At 34.4% G+C, this 18,503-nt stretch overlaps 2 protein-coding genes across 2 annotated transcripts; both read right to left on the reverse strand.

Moving 5' to 3' along the window:
* Nucleotides 1–2,147: 2,147 nt before the first annotated feature.
* Nucleotides 2,148–5,268, reverse strand: LOC111024921 (protein neprosin-like). Its single transcript, XM_088125275.1, has 7 exons — nt 5,111–5,268; nt 4,376–4,462; nt 4,069–4,293; nt 3,754–3,963; nt 3,521–3,637; nt 3,290–3,436; nt 2,148–2,663 (listed from the first exon to the last, which is right to left on the reverse strand). The coding sequence occupies exons 1-7, from the start codon at nt 5,186–5,188 to the stop codon at nt 2,289–2,291; spliced, it is 1,239 nt and encodes a 412-aa protein (XP_087981401.1). The 5' UTR covers nt 5,189–5,268; the 3' UTR covers nt 2,148–2,288.
* Nucleotides 5,269–7,377: 2,109 nt separating this feature from the next.
* Nucleotides 7,378–14,259, reverse strand: TRM12 (uncharacterized). The gene is made up of 6 exons (XM_022303817.2): nt 13,792–14,259; nt 12,924–13,018; nt 10,148–11,625; nt 9,906–10,072; nt 8,226–8,415; nt 7,378–8,137 (listed from the first exon to the last, which is right to left on the reverse strand). Exons 3-6 carry the CDS (start codon nt 11,541–11,543, stop codon nt 7,551–7,553), a joined length of 2,340 nt encoding a protein of 779 aa, XP_022159509.1. The 5' UTR covers nt 11,544–11,625; nt 12,924–13,018; nt 13,792–14,259; the 3' UTR covers nt 7,378–7,550.
* Nucleotides 14,260–18,503: the final 4,244 nt, after the last annotated feature.

Raw genomic sequence — 18,503 nt, forward strand, 5'->3', positions numbered from 1 at the left:
TGTTACATAATTTCCATATACAACATATATTTATTCAACAAATATATACATATATTTGTTCTGTCAAGCTTTCGCCCATTACGAAAAATTTTCCACGCGAGTCTCATTTGAATTTTTATTATTTTAAAATAAAAAATATTAGGAATGGGAGTAGAAAAGGACAAATTGTATTGGAATCCACCCATTTTTGGGTTTCCTCATAATGCATACAAGCCAAAAACATGAGCATCCTTTTATAAGATCTTAAATAGGGCCATTGTAGGATCATCTGTGAATCACATGCTTACACAGATCACACAAAACAATCCAAATAAAATTTTAAATTACAACATTCCGTCTACTTTATTCTCATGTTTAGATGTGGAATTATGTTTAATTTCACACATATTCTAATTATAACCTAATATTTTTAATTCCAAGGGTTTGAATGATATGGGATGTAGCTTACTTAAAGACGGATTTTCAAGTTGGAAGCCACTTTCGATGACGAGGTCATTAAATTGATATTACACTATCGTGACTGTCCATTTTTATCAACCAACTCCCCTCTTTCCATCTTTCTTTTCCGGGGGGTGTAACGCCCCCTGCATCCCCTGTGATCCGACCGCGTCATCGTCTAGTTCTCACTCAGCTGAAGATTGCTCTAAACTTTGAAGTTCTTACGATTGAGTTACTGAAAAGGAAGGTGCACCTTGTTAGTATAGGTAGTAACTATTATCTCTTTTAAGCTTTCTTAACCATACTTTCTATGGTCTCAGGATCTCTCTCATTTGGCATTACAGGGTGGCCCTACTTTTTCAAGGTAAGGAGTAGAGAAAATACCTCGAGCCAATGTTTAAGTACCAAGCGCTACGGTGCTAAAGTAACCCATACCATACTCCCAAGAAAAGTTCTGAAACAACCTATTGATTGAAGCTCTACGCAGTGGAATCGTCTGGATCCTAGGGATCGTTCTAGTTTAATCCTTTGAGTTCAAGGAGGGAGGAAGGCCTTCGAACCCAATATTCCTATCAATACTTCGATTTTCAAGGCCGACTCTTTCAATCTCTCAGACATTCCATCCCCTTCGTGCTTCACCCACCCTATCTATCATGCACTGACAAGTAAGGGCTTATCTATGTGATACGCTACACTTGCTTGCACCTATCGACGGACTGACTCTATTGCCTGCCGGTTACCGAAACTTGGTCCACTAATTACAGAGTGGGGATCGAGCTATAATCTTTAATTAGCTAACTCCAAGCAAGAAAAAAAAGATTGATTTTGAAATTGGTAAACAATAATTTAAGGATAGTTTTTAAATTTAACTAAATCACAAAAACTAAATTGGTAATTTGACTTTTATATCATATTTTTCTTTTAGCATCCATTAAAAGAGATTAAAGTTAAACTTAAAAAGCAGCATTTGAGGATGCGAATCATCCATGATCCTGCATATCTTTCCAAGTGTCCAATGTGTTCTAAAAATGCCTAAACATATATCTAATGTGTTTGTATGTCCAACGTGCATGTGCTATTATTACTATCAAACACAACAACCACACATTATTAAACTATAAATTTGGTCTCTAAACTTTAAGAAATTGTGTCTAATAGGTAACTTAAAAGTTGTCTAATATAGTCTCTTAGATGTTGAGGTGTCCAATAAGTTTCTAAATTTTAAAAAGTTTTTTATTGGTCCATAAGAACTCGTTTGGTAATGTTTCTTGTTATTGTTCATGTTTCTTCATTTTTAATAAAAAAAAATGAATTGCATAGTCCAAACATCTATAAATTCAAACAATCTTTATATTAATTCTTTGGAACAAATTAGAAATGAGAAGAAAGAAAAACTCGTTTTAATTGTTTCCAAAATTTCTATACAATTTTGAGAATATTCCCAATGAGAAACAAGAAACATAGTTAGTTGCAAAATATTTAGATTTTTTAAGAAAATTGAAAACGAGAAAAGGGAACATTACCAAACAGGACCTAAATTTTCAATCATGCTATCTTATAAGTCTCTAAAATTTATAAAGTATCTGATTCGTCTCTAAAATTTCAATATTATCTCTAATATAGGTTCCTAAATTTCAGAAAATGTCTAATAGACTATTTTTAAAGGTTAACTCGTTAGACACAACATTAAATGTTAAGTGACAGGTTATTAGCTACAAAGTTTGAAAGTTCACAAACTAAACTTGTAATTTCACCTCGTACAAATCAAGGGTGTCATAGATTCGGGTTTTGTTCACCAAATGAAAAGAAAAGAAAAGAAGAAAAAGGACAAATTGGGCAAAACTGTTTCTTCACTTACACCCACTTGGCCCTCCAAAGAAGATATGGCGCCCCCAATTCCCATCCACAGTGAACTTATTAATGAGCCCAAAACAGATAGGTCTGTCCAGAACAACACTCAGCTCTGAATCATCTGGATCAACAAAACCACTTGAACTTGTATACTTCACCACCTGAATCTGGTTCACAAAAGCACTTTTTTTGAAGCCCTCTTCAGGGAAATGGCCACTTCCCATGGCTGGCCCTGCCTCTGATGTAGGACTGTAAACTTCCCCTCCCCATGCTGCAACTGCTGCCCCATCTGCCAACCCTGGCACCACTGCCTTTGGCCAGTACCCTATGTACTTGTCCCCAAACATCAACATCCAATTCCCCGTGTGCGTATCCTGTAAACCGACGGTTATCGCACTCGTTAGTGTGAGTCGGTGGAGAAGTGTTGAGAATATGTATGAAAGATTTAAAAGTATAGGTCGAGTTATGAGTTTAGTTCTTGAACTTTTAGTATTGTGCTTAATATATCCTGAATTTCCAATGTTGTGTCTAAAACTGTTATTAGTAGGAAAAGTGTTGAGAATAACGCTCATTAGTTAGTGGGAGAGGATTGAGAATGTGTGCAAAAGATTAAAAATACAGGTTGAATTACAAATACTTTGAACGTTTAGAAATATCTCTAATAGATCCTTGAACTTAGTGTCTCGTAGTTCTCCGAATTTTTAATAGGTCTTTTATCTACTACACAAACTTCAAATTCAATTTAATGTCATTCAGTTTATAAATTTAAAAAGTTGTTCAATATGCTAAGAATTTATCGGACACAAACTTGAAAAATTGAGACTTACTAGACACAACATTAAAAATCTAGTACCTGTTGGCTGTTAGATATATTTTAAAGTCTAAGAACTAATTCGACAAAATCCTAAAAGCTTAGACAAAATCTTGAAAGCTTAGGAACCAAGAACCTTAATTATATTATAACTAATAAGTTTTTCAGTTCAGTGATGGTTTAACGAACCTGATGCATGCTGATGTGAATATCGTATTGGGGTCCATTGTAGGTGGAGATTGGGCTTAGAGGGAGGCCGGGCATGATCCCGGAGTTGACTTGTACGAACCCGGGACAGAGTTGGTTGTAGCATCCAGTGCTCTGGTAACCATTTGCCTGTAAGTTTTAGTTGTTTTTTAATTAGAAAGAACCATAAAACTTAGCAGAATAGTGATGAAAAAAAAGTAAAATGTGACTCACTGTCCAGTAGGTAGTTAATCTGGTAACGTTCCCAAACACTTTTGGTTGAACCTGAAAGCAAAGTAAGAGAATGATGAATGGATTTAAAAACATGATCATGATGGTTTGGGCATCATTTTAATTTGGTCTCTATGATTTTATTATTTTTAGTTCAGGCCATATGATCAGGACTTAGTTTCAATCGGTCCCTTTAGTATGATTTAGTCGAACTTCACAAAACGTACTGTTGTTACCCTGTTGAAAAGAAAAGATAGAAGAATTAAAGGGGTTGAGAAACAGTTGCATACTCCCCAACCAACTTGTATGGTATTCTGTTGATCTCTACAGCCTCGAGAAAGCCATATACTGGCAGAACTAAATTGATCCATTGATGGAATTGGGTTCCACACATTGATTTGTGATTTTGCTCCATAAACTCTGGTCTTGTAGTTGAGTGTTGCAAGCTAGAAAAGAAAAAAATTAAAAGGCAGAAAAACACTGTCAGTAAAAATCGAAACTCGATGTCGTCAACAGAGCGGAGATGCTTTATCGGTGACGCTTTCGATTACATGATAGCCATTGGCGTCGATCGTAGTGCTCGGCCGGGAACTATCCGCTGCCTGATGAGACCACAATGGCTTGAAACTTTTAGCTGCTATAAGATCTTCCTTTGTAGTCCTTCTGATTGGCACTGATCCTGGTGGGCAGTTGTTAATGTTTGGAAGATGCCGCAGTAGCATCTCGACTTTCGATGTATCGCTTATCAGCCCTTTTGGGATCATCGTCGGTTTCATCTATATGTTAAGATCAGGAAGTAATGGAGTTCATAACTCATTCAGAACATTTGTTTTAGAAAGTTTAGCAAGTCGAGCCAACCTGGATTGTATGGTTCTTGAGCAGAGGATGATCAAGTGAAGGTTGCTTGTAGATGTCAACACAATCTATGGTATCACCAAATTCATTCTACAAAAAGAAAGAGGAGAAAAAGATGACATATTTTTGTTCAACAAACTTCATATTCACTGACCCAAAAGCATGTTTAAGTTGGAAAGTTGCAACTTTTCTCCATATTCGCAACGTGTTTCTCGAAGATCAACACGATAACTATTATATGAAACGAATAGAAAATAGCTAGAATTCCGATATTTAGGTGAATAATAACATGTAGAGATGGAACAACAAAAGAAGCTCTTCTCCTTAGCATAGGCTACATTCGACCTCTAGATTATGAGGATAATGTCCCTTACACCAGATCATAATTTCCATCTCGATTGGAGACCACAAAAATGATTCTAACCGGTTGGCTAGTTGAGTTCAAGCTCTTGCTTTTTGGTCATCACAAAAGTGGAACAATTGTTCTACGTCTTGCATGAGAAAGGTTCAACTTCCTATTCTGATACGATATTGATTTCAGGTTTGAAAACAAAACCTCCTATTCTTATACGATATTGATTCAATGTCAGACTAAAAGATTTTACGGATCGGTTAAGTTTTTAAACGTACATCTCGACACAAAAATATTGTCCTTCCAATGCTATTTAAGACATCAAGATGAAAATGAGAACCAAAAATCACACTTCCATCACCATTTATATAAAAGAAACAAGTTACCTTAAAACTCTTGATTGCAGGTTTGTTGAGTTGTTTGAGCTGTCTGTTGAGTTCCAACTCTTCTTCTTCAGACAACATTTGTAGTAGTCTGAAACCATCTGCACCAAAAGCAAAAACAGACACAACAAAAAACAGAAACCTCAGTTTTTTCAAATCTTCACCAGACATGATTGCAGCAAATTGCAAAAGCACAAGACAACAGATTTGTTTGAATATAATCCCAAAGTAGGATTATGTCTGCTTTTATAGGTGAAATCATGGGATAATCCTTTATGTTGATAGTCTGAAAAAATAACTAACTTTCCTTTGAGAATTCTCCAAGTTTTGGAAAAACAAAGTTTCCAGACATGTTTTTGGTTCGTTAGGTTCTGATGTTTCAGTTACATTCTTCAATGGTAATTAAGGTTTTCCATACATGTTTGCTTCAGTTTTCTCCATTTTCTTTTTTCTATTCAAATATGGGTAAAATTTAAACATATTCTTTATTTACTTAGTTTCTTGCGTAACAAAAGAATATAAATAATATTTGAATTCGGCAACATATAGAGTGAGGATTCAACTTCATATCATTTGATTGAAAAAAATATCTTGGCTAGTTGGGTTGTGCTCACGTTGGTTAATATCCTTTAGTTTAAGGAATCACACTTTTAATGTGGAGATCGAATCATTGACTTTGAGAAGATGTTCGAATTAAATATATATATATATTTTTTACTAAAAAAATTTGGATTTTTAATTTATTATTGGTGGTAGGAATTTAAAATTTAGAAAAGGTTACATGCTTGTTATAATTCAAGAACCACATGGAAAAAAGAAAGCACTTTATAACAATAAAGGTATAATTACAAGCACTTTTAAATTATAGCCATTATTTGCATCTTACCCTTATAAGGTTTTTGAACTTAATACGTTTACCTTAAAATTTTTTTAACTTCAAATGTATTGAATTTTTTTTAATTTTTAATGAATGCACTTTATAATTATTTAACTGTTAAATAATTATTTGGTATTTAAATCACACAATTTAATAAAATTTAACATAACCTATAAAAGATCTTGCTTTCGTTAATGTCAAAAGAAAATTCTAATTGATTAATACATGTATTCCCAATCAAAAACGTCATAAATTCAAATTTACATCCCACATGTTGTCGTACTAAAAAATAATTCTAGATGCATGTGACTCTTAATTACTTTCCATGAGAGTTATTTTTACTTTATTGGTAGCATTTCACAATTAGATATGCCTTTTTTGAAAAGGCTTTCAAGCCTACAAAATTGCAAACTTTGCCAACAATAGAAATAGCCTTAAATCTTGAGGATGAGATTTATCTTCCAAGTATGAAACATGTCAAAATCGCTTGATTAATACTTGAGTTACCCTAACCTCTAGTAATTCAAGCCACGTACCAGTCTTCCAAATCAAAAGAAAAATGGACTTATGTCGGGAAGAATAATACAATAACTTTCCCATATTTTAGAGCTTACTAGCCTTTACATGCTTCGTCCTCTACATTTGATTTTAGTTCGTTTTGGTTCCTATACTTTCAACTGTTGTCCATTTTAGTCATTATACTTTCAAAATGTCTATTTAGATCCTCTACTTTTAAAGTGTTCTATTTGGTTCTTATTTACAAAATTTTAACACAAATTTTGTACACAATAGAAACCATTTAATACAAATTTATGACTATATTTTAAGAAATTTAGTGAATGAAGTAAGATTATGATAGAAAGAAATTAGACAAAAATAAAAATGAAATGACCAAAATGGTCAAAAAAACTAAAATGAACAAAAGTTGAAAGTACATTAATCAGAATGGACATTTGAAAGTACATGGATCAAAATGAATGTCTTTGACAGTAAAAAGATGAACCAAAGTCGAAAGCACAAAAATCAAAATAATATTACGTTATGATTGTAAGAGTTATTACGTTGTACAAAATGTGAGTTTCATGCACTTGAGTTAATGCAAATAGCATAACTTTAAATGTCTGCATAATCTATATAATTAACTTGTAGTTTGGAATAAAGAATATATTTAACAATATAAACATGACTTCTCAACTAGGGTAGATTGTTATGTTTTCAAGAGAGGCTTCTTGAAACCAAGGGTTGGGAGCTTACCTGCAAATTTCCTAATGGTATATGAATGACCAGAATTAACCAATCAGCATATGAACTCATAATCATTTTCTTCAATCCATTATACACATTGAACATTGAGAATATTAATATTATTTGAAAAAACATATAAAAAATGAGGTAAAAGCAAATTGGATAATGTCCATTGATATAATTGGAACTAAACTATACAAATAAAATGCAATGATAGAATGAAGCCAAAGAATGCTTGATATTCTATTCAAATAGACAGCTGAGTGACTCTACATAGGAACTCTGAACATATCAGATGTATTATAATGCTAAAGGGGAGCTTCACAAACCAAGGTATACAACACTTTCAATGGTTAATTCTCTTAAAATCGATTCTGCTATAATGGTAACAATCTTTTCAGTTTCAGTTCGATAATCGATCCACGTTCTGGATCTCGTCAAGTCTCTTAGAAATAGATGCTCCAGTGTTTGTGGCTGTTGCTGCTGCAGAAGTGGCCAGTCCACATGTTGCATCATTTCATGATACATAGCGCTCTCGTTATCTGGTGCTTGGAAGTGTGCCTTATAAGACGATAACCAAGGGGAGCATCTAATATAACAGTGGAAAACATCCTCAAGGACTTCATTAAAATAGTCGAAAAGAAGCACACAATCACCACATAACTGGCTACCAAACACCTTCGCTTTGTCGACAAATGGAATTCGCAGCCAAGCTGAAGAATGACACTCTACCGATAGTTCGTCCCAATTCTGTTTCGAGGCTTGCAACAGCTCGAGTATGTACTGAGATATGGAGCAGCAACAATTAAAGGAAGCGATGGTAGGACTAAGAGCCTCTTGCAACCTTGCCAAACCAGCACAGTGGTGCTCTTCAAAATCAATGGGAAGTGCTTCACCAGATGACTCGGCTGTGAAGTTTTACTATCTTGCATTAGTCTAAGATTGGAAAAATGGATTTATAAATAAAAGAAAAGCTGCCTTTGTAACTTAATATACCTATTTCTGGGGCGAAACCGGAATTACTAGAGGTGGCATCTACCAAAAGTTGGTCATGAATAGTTTCTGGTACTGGCTGCACTTCTCTATCATGCAAACCATTAGGATCTTCCACTGCCTGAAATCTTGATGAGCAGGATGGAAATGTATCTACCGAAAAAGCTGATGGTTGAAACTCCAAAGGCGAATTCTGCACGTTGCCAGTTATATAGTGAAAAAGACTCTTATATTAGTCTTCTTTGATATGGAAAAAAACTGTTACATAAAAAGAACAAAATGCAATCGAAGCATCTGTATGGCTATTCAATTCGTGGGGGGGTGGTGGTGGTCCTTAGGAATAAAGTCCTTCAAATAAGCTTGAAAAAGAGATGACCAAATAAGCATATTTGGATACACATGAGAAAGGGATTCATGAATTTTGTAGTTTTAAGGCGTCAAATGGGAGGAGGGTGCGTTTCTGGGAAGATGCTTAGGCTGATTCTTCCCCTCTCTCCCCTATCTTTCCAGATTTTTATGGGCTATCTTACAAAAAGGGGTGTATGCTTGCTTATTGTTGGGTGGAAGCGTCCCATACTTTGGATTTAGGGCTGAGAATAAACCTCTTTGACAGGGAGATTTCTAGGTGGGTTTTACTAACAGAGAAGCTGGAAGCTGGAGTTTTTGCAAATTGGCCAGAGGAAAGACAAAGTCGGCCTTTTCCCTTCTAATCAGTCCCTTGCCACAATAGAAGGCCCATGTTGTGAAATATATCTGGAACTTTAAAGTTCCCAAGAAAGTCAAGTTTTCCTTTTTGGTCCTTGTTCTATAGAAGTGTGAATACAAAAGGTTTCCTTATTCAGTTCTATCTCGCTCTATTTGTGACCTCTGTAATAGCATGGAAGAAACAGTGGTTCTCTTCTTGCATTGTTCTTCAACGAACAGGGGATGGTCTTTTCTGTGTTCTGAGATAGATTTAACCCTTTGTCTCCCTCGTAAGATAGACAATCTTTTTCTGGAGAATTTGGTGGAGGGCTCCTTAGAGGCAAAGTTTATGTGCTTAGAATTGTGCAGTTAGGGCTTTGCTTTGACTTCTTTGGAGGGAAAGAAATAGTAGGCTTTTCGAAGATAAAATGTTGTTAGAAGATTTTTTCTGATATTGCTTCTTGGCGGACTATGAACTATAAGAAATTCTTTTGTAATGATAGCCTACATAATTGTCAATGATTGAAGTGCTGCTATTGTTTAGAGCTTGGGGGAGGGTGATCTCTACCTTCTGCCCTTAGGTTGTTCCCTTCTTTTGTTGTTGGTTCTTTGATATATTGTATTTTATCCAAAAAATAAATAAATATATATATATATATACACACGAGAATCTTGAGACAGAAGGCTTAACAAAGTTATATTATGATAGACAGTGGAATATGTTTATGCAAAAGTCATGCATTTTAAGAAAATGCGATAGTTGAAAAATTTAGGAGTTTGAAAAAATACACTATTGCCATGGTAAAATGAAATATCAAGCGGCAACGCAAAGATGGGTATCAAATACCAATGGATGAGGATATTCTAGGATGCTAGACATCAGAATATGGATTATTCAATCTTGAACAGACAAATAAATGTTGCATGTCTATGATAACCAAGAACAAATTTGTATAATAGCCCCCTAATAGTTCTTCCATAGTAAAGAGTGCAGCTCACCAGTTTCGAGAGCTCCAGATTTCCTTCTTCTCCAAAGCCATTGGTCTTGTTGGTTCTCTGACAAAAACTAGTCTTGCAGGAGTCATCAAATCCAGATGATGATGCTTCACAAAAATTATTTCCTTCCTGGTGTATAGTGGCAATGTCTTTTATGATCTTCACAGACCCTGCATATGCTTCATTTTAGTCTAAGTACGGAAGAACCGTGAGCCAAATAAGATATAGCAACAGCATATTAACACCTTCAATATTAAGATCTTCATCCACTTTGACATCAGGAAAAATGACGCATGACATATTCAACTCTGTATTTGACCCGTGTAATTGGTCATCATCTCTCCTTGTCTCTGAAGAAGAAGCTTCTACTTTAGCCATTTGTGGCATTTCGCAACTTTTTTTCCCTTCATTCTGATGCTTTGACTTCTTCTCATAAACAAATTTCTTATTACTAAGTTGGGAATATCTCATATGACCTGCAGCATGGCTTCCCGGTTTATTTGATGGCATTATGTCATCGTCAGAAAAGCACATCACCCACCCCCATGGTTTTACTTTCATTTTTCTTGAAACTTCTTTGTCTCCTTCATGCTTCTTAGATTTCTGTCGTTTGAGATGACTCATAACAGCTGACTGGCCTACGTTTTTGCCAGTACTTTCACTTGTCGAAGCCGTCTTGTCCCCATTTCTAGAGTAAAATGCCTTGTCTATTTGATCTCTTTTCAGGGAATCTTGAATAGAACTAGAAATTCCTTTACCACTGGTTTGAATATTGTTATTGGAACTTTTTCCAGTTGCCTCCATACCAACATGTGGAGTTTTCTTGGACATCTCATGAATTGATAGACATTCACCTTCTTTTTTTCCGACCCCCATTGCTTGCCTCATCTTCCTCTTTATTTGTCTGAAAGAAAAAGTTGATCTCTTGTCACTCTGCATATTATTTATGAAACTAGAATGAGATTGCAGAGAAGAGCAATAATTGGTTCCCGCTGTAGAACTTTGAGAGCTAGTTGGATTTGGCTTTAAGACTACTATTCTCTCCAAGGATTGAGAATCATCACTTTCCTCAGAGGGCAATCTATCACAGGGCTTCAAGTTTTGACCATAGGCAGGCTCCTCATATTCCCCCACTTCTCTCTTCTTATTTTCTGACAATCTGCCATCAAGGAAGGTCCTCATCTGCTGTTTTCCGTCCAGCGAATCAGTAGAGTCTTCAATGTGTTGAATTAACAGAGAATTCGGGTCTTGTAGTAGATTTATAAACAGTTCCTTGTTTGAATTAAAAATTCCCAATGCATCAAGTAATTGTTTACACTGCTGGTCAGCCACACTAACAAATTTTTTACTAGAAAATGGCTCAGTCGCTTCATTCTTCTGGACCAATTTAAGGCTAATCTCATTATGTTGGCCATACTCATTACAACTTTTACAAGTACAAAATCTCCGACTTCTGCAACAAGCTACTCTTGTTGATGCTGTTGGATCTAGCTGCTTATTTGATGATGTAGCCGCCAATTTTTTCGGAGAAGGCGATTTAAGTTCTTTGGTAGGTCTATCAACAGCTTTCCACAGCAATTTGTGGCTCCTTGAGACTTTGCCAACCATGGTAGAATTAGAATGCATATGCTTCACTCCCATTGTAGAAGTCCTATTTATGTGTTGTTTTATAGATAGCCCTCGTTTGTATGATCAACTGTTGGATGTTTCATAATTTATTACCCTGGATAAAATTTTCAAGAAAGCTCAGTAAATAATCCGACCACTGGTTCACTGTTAAAGTCATGAAGATAATGATAAAGCCAAAAAAAAAGGTATCCTGATAAAGTAAAAGCTTGGACCAAAACTTGAAAAAAATTAATAATAAATAAACAAAAAAAAACTTTTGATCATCACAATTCCCAAATAATCTACATCAATAATGTGATAGCAATTCCATTGGTCAATATAATGATCAAAAGCACATGTATTAAGAGCACTTGATGTCTCCAAGTATTTTACTACCTGCAGTCGAGCTGTTTATTAATGTTAAAAATGTATTGAAGATTATGGATCATACATCATTTTATAAAAATTTTAATCTTACAAATCTTCAGCAATAACACTTAGAGATGAATGCAGTTTAATCCATGTTTTAAAATGCTAAAGACAGCTAATAGGTGAGGCGTAAGCCTAAATCTTAAATTTGTGTGATCAAGTATTGCTAAACATAATAGTTATATAAGAGTATAAAAAAATCACCCCTATCAATTGTCACTCAAATAAAAATTTTAAAATGATATGTTTTACATTAATACTATTATCACTATTCACTAATAGAAGTGACTTATTCTTTAAATTTTTGTCTTCAATATTTCTAAAGCATATGCTGTAAAAATAATAATAGATTGAAGTGTCACGACTAATGTATTAACATTTCATACACAAAAAAACCTTTATATTTTTTAAGAATTGGGCACATTAATATAACTCTTTCTAATCATTTGTGAGGCATGAAGACTAAGCTTCCGTGCATTTTCATGGAGGCATAAGACTCTTAATAGTCTAAAAAGACGTAAGTCTCCATGCCACCTGCGTCTCAAAAGTCTTTTAAAACATTGAGTATAATTAGCGAGAATAACGATAAAAAAGATGAATAATTGGTAACTTCTAACAGCCTACGGCCTTAGATATATGTAAAGGAATCAAACTTAGCTCTTGAATAGATAGAAATAACTCTAATTTCAGATATTCCATATTTTTGTTACACCTAAAACTAAAACTATTACATAAGAGATAATTGAAATGGGGTTCAATTATGTTTCATGATAGAACCAGTAGTTTCATATATACAAAACAAAGAAACACAACTACAGTACACTAGTGAGCAGCCCAAAATACATTTATGGATGAATATTTCACTCAAATCCATCAGTCACAAGAAAAACATACAATGACACCCAATAATCTCAGCAAAAAGTTCGATTCAGTAGCAAGAGAGACATTTGTCACCAGACACCATTGAATTCCGAGGATTCTTACCAGCTGAAATAATTCGAGGGCATGTGGTCCAAGAACAGCTTCCTCCGGTCTATGCCAATCAGTTCTCTCCCGCAGTACTAGTCTTGTTGATGACCCTATTGGCATGGTGAATGATTAACTATGGCTCTTAATGATAAAAAGAGAACCCAAAAGAGAACCACTTTTAGAAAAGAGCACAAAACAGATTGTCCTCCCAAATATCAGAAGAGAACAAAAAAGAATCTTTCTCTTGGTCTACACTATTTCCGCATAAAAAAACACTCCATCAGTAAGTAAAACAAAATGCAAAGTAGAGTTAATGATATATCAGAACAAAGATTGCCGCAGTTAAAATCGCCTTACACACATATGGACAAACCGTTCTAAGTACATAGCACTAGCAGAGAGGGGAACGGAAGAAGAAGAAGTAAACAAAACGTATTTTTATCTCTCTCTTTCTTACAAAATTCAGATATTGCCTTCCCTATACGTATTACTGCAAATAACATAAGGTAGAGAAAGCTAACAAGCAATATTTTGGGGGAAAGAGTGGCACTGTTTCAATAAATTCCAAAAAAGCAACCACAGAGGAAGCTACTTCAAGAGATTACATATCATTTCCCCTACAGAAAACAAAAGGGGTAGGCCATCTTAATGGCGAAATGACACTACAACACAAGTCACCACTGTGCAGTAAGTCAAGATAAGACCAGGGACCGTTTCTGTTTGTTTCTAGGGAAAGTTTTTCCCAGGAAAAAAGAAGTGGGGTCTGGGTTTAGGGGCTAAAAAAATGAAAGATTAGAAACTTTATTCAAGCAGTGCTAGTGAGCAAACCAAGTAGCAAGATATGAATACTAATAATACAGAAAGAAACAGAGAAATGGGGCACCTGGGTCTGCTTGAAACCACGATTAGGAAAAGAAAGGAGATGGAGCCGGACCCATTACTCGTACAGAAACAGTGGAAACAGCTATGAAAAAAGAGGAGAATAACAGGGAAAGACGAAGAAGACGAAGAGGAAAATGGTGGGAACTGGAAGTAGAGAGAGAAGGGGAAACAAAAGCCATGGAAAATGGGACAAATGTAGAAAAACAGAAGAAAAGGTTGAAATGGGTGTTGGTTTTTGGATGATTAATGGCGAAATGGACTGCCAATTTGCAGAAAGAGCTTTAGCTTTACAGTCAAGCAATGTGTATGGTTACTTTCCCACTCGCTTCACACTCCCACTCCCCCAAATCCATGGTTACCCTTCGCAGTTTTGGGCTTGGATTGTCCCGCGTACGACGTCGTACCGGGGCGTAGAGGGTATCGGTATTTGTGTAAACGTTGTCGTATAGTTGCTTGCAGATACAAGACCTGCCATTAATGAGCAAGTGAGACAAAGACGAGTGGCGAAGCTTGTAGGCGCCCCTGCTCAGTTTTTATTATTACTTGTTTGAAATTTGAAATTGGATTGAAATTGACATTTTCTTGTTTTCTTTTTCTTTTTCTTTTTCCTATTTTTTAAATTTCTACCAACTCATAATTAATTATGTCAAATTTTGTAAAAAATTTGATTAGTAACCAGAAAGAACCTGGGAAATTATCCCTGCTGGATTGTTAATATTGCTGAGCTAAATTCTTGTCTTGTTTCACACATTTAATCATCTCGATACAAGTAGGTCATTGTCTAAGAACCATTGTTAGTATGTTTAATAATATAGTCGAGTGAGATTAGGGAGCTACTCGACTTAATTAAGTATCAATGAAGAAATGTGTAGCTTGAATTAGTTGTAGTTTGACTAAGGAGAGTTTAAAAATGTACCTAACCCATATGAGATGAAATGAAGGAAGCATTATTTAATATACATAGTCCGGATGGGCCCAAATGGCATTCAACCTTGTGACCAAAAACAAGGCATGAAATGTGCAACAAAAACAGTATCCCTTTTTTCAAGGTTGGTCTCACGGTACAAATTACTTTCTCTCTATAATAATATTAGTGGGTTCAAAATCTCATGTCAGAAATATTTTATTCATCTCTCTGTAATATAATATGCAGTAATTCCAAAACAGAATTTTAAAAAATGGAAAATTGAGGTTCTGTTTTTCTCATTTTCAAATTTTTTTTAAGTAATTTAAGAATTTTGCAACTAAATATATTTCTCGTTTTTCTTTTTTGGAACAAATTTTGGAAACAACCAAAACACTTTCTTGTTTTCATTTTCAACTTATTTCAAAATATAAATCAAAATGTTGTTTTATCATACTTGAATTCATGAATATTGAAGTCATGAAATTTATTTTTCCTTATTAAAAATAAAGAAACAGAAACACGAACATTATCGAACGAGTCCTGAACTGCGCCACCTTGCACGCCACATATAGCTGCAACGACGTTGTACTTTAAGTTATCTATAATATTGCTAAATTTTCATGCTATACATATATATACTCCCCTCCACATAACTAGTGTGACATTATATAATTTCAGACTGCATTGGTATTTAATTGATCATCCAACTAAAATGATGTAGAATGAACTCCATTACCAAAAGAAACTTAACTATACAACTACTCATAAACTCGATTAATAAGATATTATATGTTACAGAGATTAAAATAACAACTAATTATATTGCTATATAAATTTGTTATTTATTATATCCTTTGAAAATCTCTAAAATGGGCCAGTTTGCAAGTTTTTGTTTTATTGATGATTTGACAATGACATTACGTTCTTAGAAATGCAAATTTATGTATTTGGTGATTTTAGACCAAATAATTGTGGAAACTATTTGTGCACAAGTACTGAAATTTTGAACCAAATTTGAGAGTAGAAGTAAAACAAAAGACCAGTGGATATTGTAGGTATGAATGATGTAATTTTTTTCAAACACAAGCATTGAGAAAGGGGGTGCATGTGAATGGACATATTTGTCTTCGCTCACAATTATCCAGTCTCACTAGTACATATCATCCGATGGTCTCGATCGTACGCGTATGCAAATATATTCAACTTCATCTTACAATTTCTTTACTAGACTCCATGTTCGACACATATATATGAAAAGTGTGTCTTAAAGCAACGATGTGAAGAAAAAAACAAACACAATTACTACAATAAAGTAATTTATTACAAATGTCAACACGATTCATCCAGAGTTGGAGCGAATAAGGAAGGAAGAGTGAAGCTAGCCGTAATTCAAAAAGTATATAAAAAACAGTTGATATTGTGCAGTTTTTCTCTAATTCTCTCCTCCCATACTCCTGCAAGATAAACTTTTTTTCTGTGGGAAACAAATACAAAGTTTCAAAGACCGAAAATTGAGCCGAGAGCAAAGATGGAATCAGAAACGAACAATCTCCATCGTCGTCCTCATTTTCGAGGAAACAAAAAAACATCACCATCCCCATTTGCATCCTCAGTAGACAATGCACATGGCTCAAACAAAAAAAAAAATGTTGTGCTTGGGTGAAGGCTATCCTTGTTGAGAAGTTGGCGTATGGAGATGGGAAGGGAAGGGAAAGGGATGTGAAATGTTAGGTTGTTAGTTGGAATAGTGGGAGATCTTTAATTGCCAAATAAATGCCCCTCTACTCATTTTAGTCCAAGATTCCATTCCCTTGATCTTCAATGGGTGTCTTTTTGGTGGCGTTACTACAACTATAATGGCCCTTTGCCATGTTAGCTTTGGAATGTCATTTTTCAAATGAGAAAAGAAAAAAACTCGGAGTAGTATATAACATCAACATTAGACTGTATCAGACTGTTTTTTAGTACAACAAATGTAAGTGCATCTCAATTATTGAACTATGTTAGGTTGACTAGAGTTTATGGATTTACTAGACAAAAAATCTTAAAAGTTCAAGAACTAAAGGGTGTGTATTAACTATTTTATATATACTTTTTGAATTACGACTAACTTCACCCCTATTGTCTTCAAAATCGATCTGATCTAGTACCGAATCAAAGGCAAGCGGTCAATTTTGAGAGTAGGTCAATCGGCTATATATATACGTGTTATTATGTTTGCCAGGTGGTAGAGTGATTGAGTATCAGGGCTTCTTTTCTTTAATTTTAAGTACTATACCCTCCATCCTCCCATCGCGTCCCCTTTGTTTTCTGCAGGTCCAGCCTCCCATCAGGCCATCCCCTACGTTTTTTCTGCCATGCCGCCCCCTCTTCTTGTAGGTCTGGCCATGTCTAGGTTTCAAGTTTTTGAGCTTTCAATCGGTTTCGAGCTTTCCCTCTCACTCTCTCTGTCTTAGCGAGCTCGCCCTCTCATATTATAGACTCGACTTCGACACCAACAGATAACATGTGATTTTGAGCTTTCCCGTCCCTTTTACTTACTCTATCACCAAAAAGAATCAGCATAAACTAAATATACAAGGGAAAAAAAAAAGTCGGTTTCGACGTTAAACCAACATCGACTAATCGATGAACACCTGTAATTGTTTTGAGTTTACCATTTCAATATGATTTTAAAAAAATAAAACCTTGTTAAAATTTTGAATATTGTTCCATTACAAGTACTTGGTTATTGAACTTTATTCCAAATATTGAAATTCGGAAGGGTGATGAATGAAAAATTTAGGTTGAGCAGCAAATTAGTGTAGAATTTTCAATATTGTGTTTAATAAGTCTCAACTTTAAAAATTGTCTAATTAATTATTAAACTTTCAAATTTATATCTAATAGGTTCCTGGATTTGTAAAGTGTCTGATAGATTTTTTAAGTTTTAATTTTGTACCTAAAGGTCCCTACCCTATTAGATATTGGTTAACATTCACAAGCATATTAGATATAAGATTGAAATTCGAAGTTATATTAGAGAAAAAAAAATCAATTTTTGGTTTAATAAATCGTTGAATTAAAAAAAATGATGAATACATCTGGAACCTATTAGATACAATGTTGAAAGTTAAATGGCCTAATAGACATTTTTAAAATTTAGAGACGAATTGAATATAATCCTCAAGGTTTATATATACACACACACACAAATTAGCAATAATTTTATGTCATTAGTTCTTTTTCTCCTCTTGAAAGATAAATATAAAAATATTAAGGTTAAATTACAAGTTTAGTCCGTGACCTTTGTGTCTGATAGGTTACTAAACTTTAAATCTTGTTTAATAAATCTCTAGATCCTAATATATTCGATATTTTAAAAACTAATGGATGTATTAAATATAAAATTAAAATTTTTGTTCAATAAGGCCTTAAACTTTTAATTTCATGTCTAATAAGATCGTAGGTTAAAAAAAATGACAATTAGGTAAGTGATCTATCAAATACAAAATTAAAAGTTCAATGATATATTATACAAAAATTGAAAGTTTAGGAACTTATTACACATATTTTAAAATTTAATAATTTAATAGACACAAAATTGAAGATTTATGGATCTATTAGATACAAATTTAATTTAAAGTGCATGGGCTTATTAGCGGAAAAAAAACTCTTTTCTGAAAAGCCCAAGTTTACACCGAAGGACCCAAATTTTACTTTGTGAAGAATGGACAGGGCCCAATAGCATCACCCGGCCCACTTTGATATCCATTGAAACGCCATCGTTTTGAGTATTCAAATCGTTATCCGCTTGAATTCTCGTT

The sequence above is a fragment of the Momordica charantia genome (assembly GCF_013281855.1).
Source record: "Momordica charantia cultivar OHB3-1 chromosome 6 unlocalized genomic scaffold, Mcharantia_2.0 BLBB01000006.1, whole genome shotgun sequence".
Lineage (NCBI taxonomy): Eukaryota > Viridiplantae > Streptophyta > Magnoliopsida > Cucurbitales > Cucurbitaceae > Momordica > Momordica charantia.